The 15,432-nt window shown below is 45.3% G+C and overlaps 1 protein-coding gene across 2 annotated transcripts in view; it reads left to right on the forward strand.

Moving 5' to 3' along the window:
- slc6a11b (solute carrier family 6 member 11b) overlaps positions 1 to 15,101 on the forward strand; it is a 78,639-nt gene extending 63,538 nt beyond the window's left edge. For both annotated transcript variants that reach the window (XM_031825794.1, XM_031825793.1), the window contains exons 9-15: positions 982 to 1,106; positions 2,586 to 2,698; positions 3,406 to 3,543; positions 4,994 to 5,096; positions 8,191 to 8,291; positions 8,544 to 8,714; positions 14,240 to 15,101. In XM_031825794.1, the coding sequence (XP_031681654.1) occupies positions 982 to 1,106; positions 2,586 to 2,698; positions 3,406 to 3,543; positions 4,994 to 5,096; positions 8,191 to 8,291; positions 8,544 to 8,714; positions 14,240 to 14,392 (904 nt within the window). In that variant the 3' untranslated portion in view covers positions 14,393 to 15,101. The remainder of the gene's footprint in view (positions 1 to 981; positions 1,107 to 2,585; positions 2,699 to 3,405; positions 3,544 to 4,993; positions 5,097 to 8,190; positions 8,292 to 8,543; positions 8,715 to 14,239) is intronic.
- Positions 15,102 to 15,432: the final 331 nt, after the last annotated feature.

The following is a 15,432-nucleotide window of genomic DNA, read 5'->3' on the forward strand; positions in this document are numbered from 1 at the left end:
ACTGCATTAGTAAATGTGTGTTCCAGGGACTGCATTAGTAAATGTGTGTTCCAGGGACTGCATTAGTAAATGTGTGTTCCAGGGACTGCATTAGTAAATGTGTGTTCCAGGGACTGCATTAGTAAATGTGTGTTCCAGGGACTGCATTAGTAAATGTGTGTTCTAGGGACTGCATTAGTAAATGTATGTCCCAGGGACTGCATTAGTAAATGTATGTCCCAGGGACTGCATTAGTAAATGTGTGTTCCAGGGACTGCATTAGTAAATGTGTGTTCTAGGGACTGCATTAGTAAATGTGTGTTCCAGGGACTGCATTAGTAAATGTGTGTTCCAGGGACTGCATTAGTAAATGTGTGTTCTAGGGACTGCATTAGTAAATGTGTGTTCCAGGGACTGCATTAGTAAATGTGTGTTCCAGGGACTGCATTAGTGCATGTGTGTTCCAGGGACTGCATTAGTAAATGTGTGTTCCAGGGACTGCATTAGTAAATGTGTGTTCCAGGGACTGCATTAGTAAATGTGTGTCCCAGGGACTGCATTAGTGCATGTGTGTTCCAGGGACTGCATTAGTAAATGTGTGTTCTAGGGACAGGTTCATGGTGTTCTCTCTTAATTTGGCCAGTTTTGTCACAGAAAAATAATCCTTCAGCACAACAGGATTTGAACCCCTTCCCACTGTTCTGCCAAGTTAATGTTGCTTGATCGGTAATTAAACGATTAGCTGGTCAATAGTAGGGCTACATGAAAAATACAATACTGTAATTATAACGATGTGTTAGTGCAGGTTTTAAATGTATTTATAAATCCTGTGGTTCAGGAAAACAACATAGTTATCAAATTAAGGTTCTGTCTGTCTGTCTGTCTGTCTGTCTGTCTGTCTGTCTGTCTGTCTGTCTGTCTGTCTGTCTGTCTGTCTGTCTGTCTGTCTGTCTGTCTGTCTGTCTGTCTGTCTGTCTGTCTGTCTGTCTATCTGTTCCACAGGGACTGCATCATGCTGTGCTGTCTGAATAGTGGGACCAGCTTCGTGGCGGGCTTCGCCATCTTCTCTGTGCTTGGCTTCATGGCCCTAGAACAGGGTGTGCCCATCGAGGCCGTGGCAGAGTCTGGTAAAAAAGGATCATCTTGTTCTCTTTAGCACCAGACAATGTCAAATAAAGGATAAGAGGCTGTTGCCGAAAAACCATCCATCTTGAGAAATGAAAACTTCTTAAGACTGTGTTTCCAATGAGTGCAGGTTTTTCAATTTCTCTCCAACCCTGCACTCAGAGGTCTTTGTTAAAGGACTGTTGAGCTGCAGGCCATGCCAGAGTCACTTCCTGATTGGATTTTTCTCAGGCTTTCGCCTGCAATATCAGTTCTGTTATACTCACAGACAATATTGAAAAAAAATGAAAATAATGCCCCCTAGATTCAAGAGGTTAAAGGACTGTTGAGCTGCATGCCAGTTCGTGGTTCTACTGACAAACCCAGCCTTCTGTATGACTGTAACTGATGGAGGAGGAGGATGATGATGATGTAACTGCCTTCCTCTCAGAAGCTCTTAGAGAAGTAGATCCACCGCTGTGCTATGTCTTAATCAAGTCCAACATCAATGATTCAGCTGTGTGGAGAGAGGCAGAGGCAGAGGCAGAGGCAGAGGCCGAGGCAGAGGCAGAGGTAGAGGCAGAGGCAGAGGTAGAGGTAGAGACAGAGGTAGAGGCAGAGACAGAGGTAGAGGCAGAGGCAGAGGCAGAGGCAGAGGTAGAGGCAGAGGTAGAGGCAGAGGCAGAGGTAGAGTTAGAGGCAGAGGTAGAGGCAGAGACAGAGGTAGAGGCAGAGACAGAGGTAGAGGCAGAGGTAGAGGCAAAGGTGGGCAGTGTTATGAAGTGGGGCAGATGGGAGGAGTTTGGCAGGAGATGGGATGAGTTTGAAAGGAGTTTGGCAGGAGATGGGATGAGTTTGAAAGGAGTTTGGCAGGAGATGGGAGGAGTTTGGCAGGAGATGGGAGGAGTTTGGCAGGAGATGGGAAGGGTTTGGCAGGAGATGGGAGGGGTTTGGCAGGAGATGGGAGGAGTTTGGCAGGGGATGGCAGGAGATGGGAGGAGTTTGTCAGATGGGAGGAGTTTGACAGGAGAAGTGCGGAGTTTGACAGGAGATGGGAGGAGTTTGACAGGAGATGTTTGGAGTTTGGCAGGAGATGGGAGGAGTTTGGCAGGACTTTTGCAGGAGATGGGAGGGGTTTTGTAGGAGATGGGAGGAGTTTGGCAGGAGATGGGAGCAGGTAGGAGGACTTTGGCAGGAGATGGGAGGGGTTTTGTAGGCCTTTTGCAGGAGATGGGAGGAGTTTGGCAGGAGATGGGAGGAAGTAAAAGGACAGACCAGTTGGCTCACAGAGGGCTGTTTGTCTGCAGATGTGTGATTATTTGCATGTAATTAGCAAATTGCAGACATGTGTCATATGTTCTTCTGAATCTCATGTTCTTGATCACGTTGAGTGCCATGTAGACACAGCCAGCAGTATCTATCAACAGCCTAACCTTCGTAGTCTAAACCCTGAAGCTGTGTGTTGTTGTTGCTAATGTTGTTATTGTTGTCGTTTACACCAGGTCCAGGCTTAGCCTTCATAGCCTACCCTAAAGCTGTGACCATGATGCCTCTGTCTCCTCTGTGGGCTTGTCTCTTCTTCATGATGCTCATTTTCCTGGGGCTGGACAGCCAGGTTAGGACCAGAGGGGGAGGGAGGGGGGGAGGTGGGGGAGGGAGGGAGGGAGGAGGGAGGGAGAGAGGGAGGGAGGGAGGAGGGAGGGAGAGAGGGAGGGGGGAGGGGGGGGGGGGAGGGGGGAGGGAGGGAGAGAGAGAAGGGGAGGGAGGGAGGGAAGGGGGGGAGGAGGGGGAGAGGGGGAGGGAGGGAAGGGGGGAGGAGGGAGAGAGGGGGGAGAGAAGGGGGGAGGAGGGAGGGAGAGAAGGGAGGGGGAGGGAGGGAAAGAAGGGGGAGGAGGGAGGGAGGGGAGGGGGGAGGAAGGGAGGGAGGGGGGAGGGAAGGAAGGGGGAAGGTGGGAGGGAGAGAAGGGGGGTGAGGGAGGGAGGGAGAGAGAGAGAAGGGGGAGGGAGGGAGGGAGGGAGGGAGGGAGGGAGGGAGGGAGGGAGGGAGGGAGGGAGGGAGGGAGGGAGGGAGGAGGGAAGGGAGAGGGAGGGAGAGAGAGAGAGAGAGAGAGAGAGAGAGAGAGAGAGAGAGAGAGAGAGAGAGAGAGAGAGGGAGGGAGGGAGGGAGGGAGGGAGGGAGAGAGAGAGAGAGGGGGAGGGAGGGAAGGAAGGAAGGAGAGAAGGGAGGGAGAGAGAGAGGCAGGAAAGGAAGGAAGGAGAGAGAGAGAGAGAGAGAGAGATGCAGGGAAGGAGAGAGAGAATGAGTTGTGTTGTGTTGTGTAGTTTGTGTGTGTAGAGAGCCTGGTGACAGCGGTAATAGACATGTACCCAGAGACTTTCAGGAGAGGCTACCGTCGAGAAATGCTCATCCTGGGCTTGTCTATATGCTCCTTCTTCCTGGGGCTCATCATGTTGACAGAGGTAAGACCATAGTACTTCCTGCTTGTACTTCCTGCTTCACTCCCATGGGTACACTCAATATGGCCGCTGGTCCACAAAACATTGACTTGAATGGAAATGTCTGTTCTTCTAGTTATATTTCTGCCTATTTCCAAATGAACGTTTCATATAAGGAACTATACCACCAATACACTTCACTTTTTAAATTTCAGAAAATGTTAATAAATGGGTCAAAATGGTGTTGAATGCTGTTTACACTGAACTTAAGAAGGCTTTCGTCTTGCTAAAAGCCCTTTCTGCTCAGTTCCTCTGGAAAACACGGATACATCTCACGTGTAGCTGACCTATGACCTATGACCTATGCCATCGTTCAAATGGACTCACCTCTAAATGGCTGACCCACATTGATAATGGTTCAGATTATATAGCACAGAAACCCGGTAACTAAAACCCAAGTCACTCACTAGAACCAGATCAATTCAAAGTGTTTGGGACCTGATCATGTGTTGATGTCCTCAGGGTGGAATGTACGTGTTCCAGCTGTTTGGGACCTGATCATGTGTTGATGTCCTCAGGGTGGAATGTACGTGTTCCAGTTGTTTGGGACCTGATCATGTGTTGATGTCCTCAGGGTGGAATGTACGTGTTCCAGCTGTTTGGGACCTGATCATGTGTTGATGTCCTCAGGGTGGAATGTACGTGTTCCAGCTGTTTGGGACCTGATCATGTGTTGATGTCCTCAGGGTGGAATGTACGTGTTCCAGCTGTTTGGGACCTGATCATGTGTTGATGTCCTCAGGGTGGAATGTACGTGTTCCAGCTGTTTGGGACCTGATCATGTGTTGATGTCCTCAGGGTGGAATGTACGTGTTCCAGCTGTTTGGGACCTGATCATGTGTTGATGTCCTCAGGGTGGAATGTACGTGTTCCAGCTGTTTGGGACCTGATCATGTGTTGATGTCCTCAGGGTGGAATGTACGTGTTCCAGCTGTTTGGGACCTGATCATGTGTTGATGTCCTCAGGGTGGAATGTACGTGTTCCAGCTGTTTGGGACCTGATCATGTGTTGATGTCCTCAGGGTGGAATGTATGTGTTCCAGCTGTTTGGGACCTGATCATGTGTTGATGTCCTCAGGGTGGAATGTACATGTTCCAGCTGTTTGGGACCTGATCATGTGTTGATGTCCTCAGGGTGGAATGTACGTGTTCCAGCTGTTTGGGACCTGATCATGTGTTGATGTCCTCAGGGTGGAATGTATGTGTTCCAGCTGTTTGGGACCTGATCATGTGTTGATGTCCTCAGGGTGGAATGTACGTGTTCCAGCTGTTTGGGACCTGATCATGTGTTGATGTCCTCAGGGTGGAATGTACGTGTTCCAGCTGTTTGGGACCTGATCATGTGTTGATGTCCTCAGGGTGGAATGTACGTGTTCCAGCTGTTTGGGACCTGATCATGTGTTGATGTCCTCAGGGTGGAATGTACGTGTTCCAGCTGTTTGACTCGTACGCGGCCAGCGGAATGTGTCTGCTGTTTGTGGCCATCTTCGAGTCAATATGTATCGGCTGGGTATACGGTAAGTCTCTCTCTCTCTTTCTCTCTTTCTCTCTCTCTCTCTCTCTCTCTCTCTCTCTCAATTCAATTCAATTCAAGGGGCTTTATTGGCATGGGAAACATGTGTTAGCATTGCACAACACATTAAGGACACCTTTCCAGGACATAGACTGACCAGGTGAAAGCTATGATTCCTTATTGATGTCACTTGAAAAATCGATGAAGGGGAGGAGACAGGTTAAAGAAGGATGTTTAATCCTTGAGACGATTGAGACATGGTGCCTGCTCAGGTTTTTCACGCTCAACAGTTTCTCGTGTGTATCAAGAAGGGTCCACCACCTAAAGGACATCCAGCCAACTTGACACAACTGTGGAAAGCATTGGAGTCAACATGGGCATTCCTGTGGAAACACCTTCAACACCTCGTAGAGTCCATTACCCAATGAATTAACTCAATATTAGGAAGGTGTTTTTAATGGTTTGTACACAAAGTGTACTTAATATACTGAACAAAAATATAAACTCAACATATAAAGTGTTGGTCACGTGTTTCACTATCAACCAATCACGTTCTCAGAGGTCTCCTCTGAAATAAAAGATCCCAGAAATGTTCCATAGGCACAAAAAGCTTATTACTCTCAAAATGTGTTTCCATCCTTTTTAGTGGGCATTTCTCCTTTGCCAAGATAATCAATTCACCTGACAGGTGTGGCAGCTGATTAAACAGCATGATCATTACACAGGTGCACCTTGTGCTAAGGGGGGGGGACCATAAAAAGCCACTCTAAAATGTGCAGTTTTGCCAAACAGCAAAATTCCACAGATGTCTCAAGTTTTGAAGGAGCGTGCAATTGACATGATGACTGCAGGAATGTCCACCAGAGCTGTTGCCAGAAAAATGTAATGTTAATTTCTCTACCATAAGCCACCTTCAACGTCATTTTAGAGAATTTAGCAGTAGGTCCAACCAGCCTCTCTACCACAGTTTGCTACGTTGTGAACAGAATACCCCATGGTGGAGGTGGTGTTATGGTATGGGGAAGGCATAAGCTACGGGAAACAAACACAATTGCATTTTTATCGATGGCAATATGAATGATCAGAGATACCGTGATGAGATCCTGAGGCCCAATGTCGTGCCCTTCATCTTACTCCATGTTTCAGCATGACAAAATAATGCACGGCCCCACGTTGCAAGGATCTGGACACAAATCCTGAAAGTTGAAGATGTCCCAGTTCTTGCATGGCCTGCATACGCACCAGACATCTCTTTGAGCATGTGTGGGATGCTCTGGATCAACGTGTACGACAGCGTGTTCCAGTTCCCGCCAATATCCAGCAACTTCTCACAGCCATTGAAGAGGAGTGGGACAACATTCTACAGGCCACAATCAACATCCTGATCAACTCTATGTGAAGGAGATGTGTTGTGCTGCATGAGACAAATGGTGGTCACACCAGATTCTGACTGGTTTTCTGATCAACGCACATAACATTTTTTTTAAGTATCTGTGACCAACAGATGCATATACATATGTGAAATCCATAGGTTAGGGCCTAATGAATATATTTCAATTGACTGATTTCCTTATATAAACTGTAACTCAGTAATATCTTTGAAAATGGTTGCGTTTATATTTTGTTGTTCATCTAACCCACCCCCCCCTCTAACTATATAGTTATACTGTATATGACAATTGCTCTGTTATAGAGGTTATTTTATTGAAACTTAATTTAACTAGGCAAGTCAGTTAAGAACAAATTCTTATTTACAATGACGGCCTACCGAGAAACAGTAGGTTAACTGCCTTGTTCAGGGGCAGAACTATGTTTTTTTTTTTTTTTACCTTGTCAGCTCAGGGATTCGATCCAGCAACCTTTTGGTTACTGATCCAACGCTCTAACCTGCCACCAGTAGGTACAGATATATCATCTTTGTTTCCAGTCAGATAACACCACCAGTAGGTACAGATATATCATCTTTGTTTCCAGTCAGATAACACCACCAGTAGATACAGATACATCATCTTTGTTTCCAGTCAGATAACACCACCAGTAGGTAGAGATATATCATCTCTGTTTCCAGTCAGATAACACCACCAGTAGATACAGATATATCATCTTTGTTTCCAGTCAGATAACACCACCAGTAGATACAGATACATCATCTTTGTTTCCAGTCAGATAACACCACCAGTAGGTAGAGATATATCATCTCTGTTTCCAGTCAGATAACACCACCAGTAGGTACAGATATATCATCTTTGTTTTCAGTCAGATAACACCACCAGCACTCAGATAGAGTCCTCGAGTACACATTGTTACTGTAGCCCTGGGCAAAACATTTGATTCAGTTTGACCACTTATCCTCAGCGGTCTTTTTTTTACAGTGAGCTCTAAAAGTATCGGGACAGTGACAATTGTTTTTGTTTGTTTTGATTTGATTTGTTTTGTGGTGAGAGGTTGGTATGTCCTTGGGGGTATGATATTAAATGCTAACCTCCCCTGTTATTGTAATGGTGAGAGGTTAGCATGTCTTGGGGGTATGATATAAAATGCTAACCTCCCCTGTTATTATAATGGTGAGAGGTTAGCATGTCTTGGGGTTATGATATAAAATGCTAACCTCCCCTGTTATTGTAATGAGAGGTTAGCATGTCTTGGGGGTATGATATAAAATGCTAACCTCCCCTGTTATTGTAATGGTGAGAGGTTAGCATGTCCTTGGGGGTATGATATAAAATGCTAACCTCCCCTGTTATTGTAATGGTGAGAGGTTAGCATGTCCTTGGGGGTATGATATAAAATGCTAACCTCCCATGTTATTGTAATGGTGAGAGGTTAGCATGTCCTTGGGGGTATGATATAAAATGCTAACCTCCCCTGTTATTGTAATGGTGAGAGGTTAGCCAGTCTTGGGAGGTATGATACTTGTGCGTATGGTATTTTGGAGCTCGCTCTATATACTGTAGCTAGAGAGAAGGTTTTGGCCGTTGTGTTAATACCACTGATCTACATATAGACGTGTCATATGATATATATCAGTTTGCAGCCTTACTGTTTCCTCCTGTCTGTCTGTCTGTCTGTCTGTCTGTTTGTTTGTTTGTTTGTTCCAGGTAGTGACAGGTTCTATATGAACATCGAGGATATGATTGGATACCGGCCTGCCATCTTCATCAAATGGTGCTGGATGCTACTGACCCCAGGCATCTGTGCTGTGAGTTAAGAACACTGGATCGACCAATCAACCATCTTCAATTGTTTCATTCCCTGTGTTTAAATTGATTTTCCTCTCCTCTCCTCTCCTCTCCTCTCCTCTCCTCTCCTCTCCTCTCCTCTCCTCTCCTCTCCTCTCCTCTCCTCTCCTCTCCTCTCCTCTCCTCTCCTCTCCTCTCCTCTCCTCTCCTCTCCTCTCCTCTCCTCTCCTCTCCTCTCCTCACCTCTCCTCTCCTCTCCTCTCCTCATCCAGGGTATCTTCCTGTTCTTCCTGATTAAGTACAAGCCTCTGAAGTACAACAACGTGTATATCTACCCAGACTGGGGCTACGGTATAGGTTGGATGATGGCCCTGTCCTCCATGGTCTGCATTCCCCTAGGAATCATCATACAGCTCTGGAAAACACCTGGAACCTTCTCAGAGGTCTCCTTAAACCTTCACTAATGTTACTGATGCACTATCAACCAATCACGTTCTCAGAGGTCTCCTTAAACCTTCACTAATGTTACTGATGCACTATCAACCAATCACCTTCTCCTTAAACCTTCACTAATGTTACTGATGCACTATCAACCAATCACGTTCTCCCTCACCCTTAACTAATGTTACTGATACATTATCAACCAATCACCTTCTCAGAGGTCTCCCTCACCCTTAACTAATGTTACTGATACACTATCAACCAATCAACCTTCTCAGAGGTCTCCCTCACCCTTAACTAATGTTACTGATACACTATCAACCAATCACGCAATCAACCTTCTCAGAGGTCACGCTGAGGTCACACTGATAGTCACGCTGAGTGTCACGCTGAGGTCACACTGATAGTCACACTGAGTGTCACATTGATAGTCACGCTGAGTGTCACGCTGAGTGTCACACTGATAGTCACGCTGAGTGTCATTTTGATAGTCACGCTGAGTGTCACGCTGAGTGTCACATTGATAGTCACGCTGAGTGTCACATTGATAGTCACGCTGAGTGTCACATTGATAGTCACGCTGAGTGTCACGCTGAGTGTCACGCTGAGTGTCACATTGATAGTCACGCTGAGTGTTACATTGATAGTCACGCTGAGTGTCACATTGATAGTCACGCTGAGTGTCACATTGATAGTTACGCTGAGTGTCACATTGATAGTCACACTGATAGTCACATTGATAGTCACATTGATAGTCACATTGATAGTCACACCGATAGTCACACTGATAGTCACGTTGTTAGTCACGTTGATAGTCACATTGATAGTCACATTGATAGTCATGGTGATAGTCACATTGATAGTCACACTGATAGTCACATTGATAGTCACACTGATAGTCATATTGATAGTCACGCTGAGTGTCACGCTGAGTGTCATGCTGCTAGTCACATTGATAGTCACGCTGAGTGTCACATTGATAGTCACATTGATAGTCACGCTGAGTGTCACATTGATAGTCAGGCAGAGTGTCACATTGATAGTCACACTGATAGCCACGTTGATAGTCACACTGATAGTCGCACTGATAGTCACGTTGATAGTCACATTGATAGTCACACTGATAGTCACGTTGTTAGCCACGTTGATAGTCACGTTGATAGTCACATTGATAGTCACATTGATAGTCACATTGATAGTCACACAGATAGTCACATTGATAGTCACACTGATAGTCACACTGATAGTCACATTGATAGTCACACTGATAGTCACACTGATAGTCACATTGATAGTCACACGGATAGTCACATCGATAGTCACACTGATAGTCATATTGATAGTCACGCGGAGTGTCACGCTGCTAGTCACGCTGCTAGTCACGCTGCTAGTCACGCTGAGTGTCACGCTGCTAGTCACGCTGCTAGTCACGCTGAGTGTCACGCTGCTAGTCACGCTGAGTGTCACGCTGAGTGTCACGCTGCTAGTCACGCTGCTAGTCACGCTGAGTGTCACGCTGCTAGTCACATTGATAGTCACATTGATAGTCACTCTGAGTGTCACATTGATAGTCACACTGATAGTCACACTGATAGTCACATTGATAGTCACATTGATAGTCACTCTGAGTGTCACATTGATAGGCACACTGATAGTCACACTGATTGTCACATTGATAGTCACACGGATAGTCACATTGATAGTCACACTGATAGTCATATTGATAGTCACGCTGAGTGTCACGCTGCTAGTCACGCTGAGTGTCACGCTGAGTGTCACATTGATAGTCAGGCAGAGTGTCACATTGATAGTCACACTGATAGCCACACTGATAGTCACGTTGATAGTCACATTGATAGTCACACTGATAGTCACACCGGTAGCCACGTTGATAGTCACATTGATAGTCACACCGCTAGTCACATTGATAGTCACACTGATAGTCACATTGATAGTCACACTGATAGTCACATTGATAGTCACACTGATAGCCACACTGATAGTCACATTGATAGTCACACCGATAGTCACATTGATAGTCACATTGATAGTCACACTGATAGTCACACTGATCGTCACGTTGTTGGTCACGTTGATAGTCACGTTGATAGTCACACTGATAGTCACATTGATAGTCACACTGATAGTCACATTGATAGTCACATTGATAGTCACACTGATAGTCACACTCCAGTCTCCCTTTCAGGTGCTCTTAAATGCAAGTAAAACTAAATGCATGCTCTTCAACCGATCGCTGCCTGGACGGTTCTGACTTAGCATATGTGGACAACTACAAATACCTAGGTGTCTGGTTAGACTGTAAACTCTCCTTCCAGACTCATATTAAGCATCTCTAATCCAAAATTAAATCTAAAATCGGCTTCCTATTTCGTAACAAAGCATCCTTCACTCATGCTGCCAAACATACCCTCGTAAAACTGAATATCCTACCGATCCTTGACTTCGGCGATGTCATTTACAAAATAGTCTCCAACACTCTACTCAGCAAACTGGATGCAGTCTATCACAGTGCCATCCGTTTTGTCACCAAAGCCCCATATACTACCCACCACTGCGACCTATATGCTCTCGTTGGCTGGCCCTCGCTTCAAATTCGTTGCCAAACCCACTGGCTCCAGGTCATCTATAAGTCTTTTTCTAGGTAAAGCCCCGCCTTTTCTCAGCTCACTGGTCACCATAGCAACACCCACCTGTAGCACGCGCTCCAGCAAGTATATTTCACTGGTCAACCCCAAAGCCAATTCCCCACTCGTCATCGTGGCTAAATTATATATTTTTAACACTTACAGAGGAATAGACATGTGTGAAGAGCGTACGGAGAGAAGCAGGTGAGTGAGGGGTGGTAGAGCATGCTGAGAGAAGCAGGCGAGAGAGAGCTGGTTAGGTGATGCTGAGAGAAGCAGGTGAGTGAGGGTGGTAGGGGATAGCAGGTGTTAGATGAATTTAGTTCTTATGTGTTCATTAACCTTTAGCGTCGAGTAAACCCGCATCCGGGAGCGTAATCATAGCCTCAAGCTCATTACCATAACGCAACGTTAACTATTCATGAAAATCGCAAATGAAATGAAAGAAATATATTCACTCACAAGCTTAGCCTTTTGTTAACAACACTGTCATCTCAGATTTTCAAAATATGCTTTTCAACCATAGCAAAACAAGCATTTGTGTAAGTATTTGAAGAACTTCGGATGTTTTCAATGAGGAGACTCTCAGTTAGGTAGCAAATGTTCATTTTTTCCAAAAAGATTATTTGTGTAGGAGAAATCGCTCCGTTTTGTTCATCACGTTTGGCTAAGAAAAACATCCGAAAATGCAGTCTACAACGCCAAACTTTTTACCAAATTAACTCCATAATATTGACAGAAACATGGCAAACGTTGTTTAGAATCAATCCTCAAGGTGTTTTTCACATATCTATTTGATGATAAATCATTTGGGGCAGTTGTGTTTCTCCTCGGAAGCAAATGGAAAAATACACGCAGCTTGCGATGGAGGACACCAAGCGAGCACCTGGTAGATGTAGTGTAAAATGGTCAATCTTCCAATGAAATGCCTACAAATACGTCACAATGCTGTCGACACTATGGGGAAACGACAGAAAGTCTAAGCTCATTCGTGACCAATTCACAGCCATATAAGGACTTATTGGAACACAGCGCCTTCAAAATCTGGGGCACTTCCTGTTTGAAATTTCATCTTGGTTTCGGCTGTAGCATCAGTTCTGGGGCACTCACAGATAATATCTTTGCAGTTTTGGAAACGTCAGAGTGTTTTCTTTCCAAAGCTGTCAATTATATGCATAGTCGAGCATCTTTTCGTGACAAAATATCGCGCTTAAAACGGGAACGTTTTTTTATCCAATAATGAAATACCGCTCCCAGAGTTCCAAGAAGTTAACCAATTCAATTTAAAACACTCTGTCTGTTTCTAAGAATTTGTAAGATCCTTATTAGCATAAAATAGACAGAGACCAGTCAACCGAAATTAGCCAATAGCGTTTATTCTCGAGAGATACCTCACATTACGTCATAGCGTCTTAATTCCCCCCCCCCTCTCCGACAGGGACAAAGCAGCTTCTGAAGTCCATTCCAACCCACTAACGCACATACATGACACACTATATCTGGATTATCTCCTGAAGGCTCACCACAGTTTATTACCATTTAGCTGACAGTTCCAGCCTCCTCCCCCCCCCCCCCCCCCAGATACAGAAAACCTGGAGGGGCTCTCCCTGTCCTATCTTATCTCCCCAGAGTTACAGCTGGGTCGGTTCAAACATACGTTAATGATCCTCTTTGTTTTCGTTAAACACACACACATACATTCCTCTCTTCCCCCCTCCAACCTAGTTGGAGCTGTGTTTATTATTTTTAATTACTCCTTGTTCATGCTACCTCTAATCCCTAATGGTTAAGTTTCTGAGTAGAATTATTTAATCATTTAACTTAAACCTTAAAATACCTTAACAGCAGGCTAGTGAGGGCTGGTAGGGCATGTTGAGAGAAGCAGGCTAGTGAGGGCTGGTAGGACATGTTGAGAGAAGCAGGCTAGTGAGGGCTGGTAGGACATGTTGAGAGAAGCAGGCTAGTGAGGGCTGGTAGGGCATGTTGAGAGAAGCAGGCTAGTGAGGGCTGGTAGGACATGTTGAGAGAAGCAGGCTAGTGAGGGCTGGTAGGACATGTTGAGAGAAGCAGGCTAGTGAGGGCTGGTAGGGCATGTTGAGAGAAGCAGGCTAGTGAGGGCTGGTAGGACATGTTGAGAGAAGCAGGCTAGTGAGGGCTGGTAGGACATGTTGAGAGAAGCAGGCTAGTGAGGGCTGGTAGGACATGTTGAGAGAAGCAGGCTAGTGAGGGCTGGTAAGACATGTTGAGAGAAGCAGGCTAGTGAGGGCTGGTAGGACATGTTGAGAGAAGCAGGCTAGTGAGGGCTGGTAGGGTATACGGATAGCTAATGATATGAGCATGAAAGTGAAGTGGATATAATTGGACCTGAGCATACAAGAGACTAGTGGCTGTTGCTTAAATTAATTTTTAACAGTGAGTTCTTTAGATCGTCCCGTTGGTACGTTGCCAAGGAGGGCGGCCATGTGTGTTAGCAAAGCAGAGGTCCTCGGTTCGAGCCAGGCATGTGCCGAACAAGGAGGAAGTGATACTCGCTAAGCGAGCAGCGTGATGTCCGTAACATTCACATCACTGGAGATAGCATTAACATGAGGGCTCAGATATAAACCATATGTGAGGCGGAGGACGCGAAACAGACCTTAGATCCATTGTCCCACCTCAGCAAGATCTAATGAGAATCTCCCTTTCCCTTCTCTCCCCAATCTGTCCTATCTTCCTGTCCTCCTCTCCCTCCACTACAGAGTATGATGTTCCTGAACGCCCCCAGTCCAGATCTCAGTCATAAAACACCTCTCCTCTCCCACTACAGAGTATGATGTTCCTGAACGCCCCCAGTCCAGATCTCAGTCATAAAACACCTCTCCTCTCCCTCTCTCCCTCTACAGAGGATGACTTTCCTGACCACCCCCAGTCCAGATCTGGTGATGAGAGGTAAACTGGCTGGTATGAGCCCCTTCACCATCAGACCCAAGCCCAGCAAAGAGTCAAAGAAAGCTGCAAAGATCGCTACCATCACAGAGAAGGAGACCCATTTCTAACACTTCTCAAAGTCCAACCACTGACCAAGCCTCTATCTGTCTGTCCCCAACCACAACCACAATGAAGACAACAACAAACAACAAACAAAACAAACAACAAACAAAACAAACAACAATCAGATGATAATCAAGGACTGTTTTATATAGGTTTTTTTTTTTTAAGAGAAAGAAGTTATCACATAATTATTAGTCTTGCTTCGTCTTTTTCTGCACAAACTTTGTTAACACATCATCTACGTTAACATTATGACTAAAGAGATCATTTTTAACGATTAAAAGAATATCAAGTTTATTGATTGAGATCGGCATGATATCGTGCAGGTATTCGTGTCACTAGTGTTTTACTGTACAACTGTAGGTCTTTATCTAACTCATTCACTGAGTATACAAAACATTAAGAACACCTTCCATGCCCCCTAACTCAATTCGTCGGGGGGATGGACTCTACAAGGTGTCGAAAGCGTTTCCACAGAGATGCTGGCCCCTTGTTGACTCCAATGCTTCCCCACATTGGTGTCCAGTTGGCTGGATGTCCTTTGGATGGTGGATCATTCTTGATACACACAGGAATCTGTTGATCATGAAAACCCACGCCAGCACCTACTAACATATCCCGTTCAAAGGCCTATTCACCTTCTGAATAAAACACATACACAATCCATGTCTCAATTATCTCAAGGCTTAAAAATCTTTAACATGTCTCCTCCCCTTCATTTACACTGCTTAAAGTGGATTTAACAAGCGAGATCAATAAGAGATCATAGCTTTCACCTGAATTCACCTAGTCGGTCTATGTCATGGAAAGAGCAGGGGTTCTTAATGTTTTGTCCAGTCAGTGTACAGCAGTACTGCTGGAACCTTGCTGAAGTGTATTTTGTGTTTAGAGAGATTATTATACATTTATAGAGAGAACCTCCTTCCCAGAGTTATTATACATTTATAGAGAGAACCTCCTTCCCAGAGTTATTATACATTTATAGAGAGAACCTCCTTCCCAGGGTTGTTATCAACTCATAGAGAAAACCCCCCTCCCAGGCTTG

Source organism: Oncorhynchus kisutch, linkage group LG5, assembly GCF_002021735.2.
Source record: "Oncorhynchus kisutch isolate 150728-3 linkage group LG5, Okis_V2, whole genome shotgun sequence".
Taxonomy (NCBI): domain Eukaryota; kingdom Metazoa; phylum Chordata; class Actinopteri; order Salmoniformes; family Salmonidae; genus Oncorhynchus; species Oncorhynchus kisutch.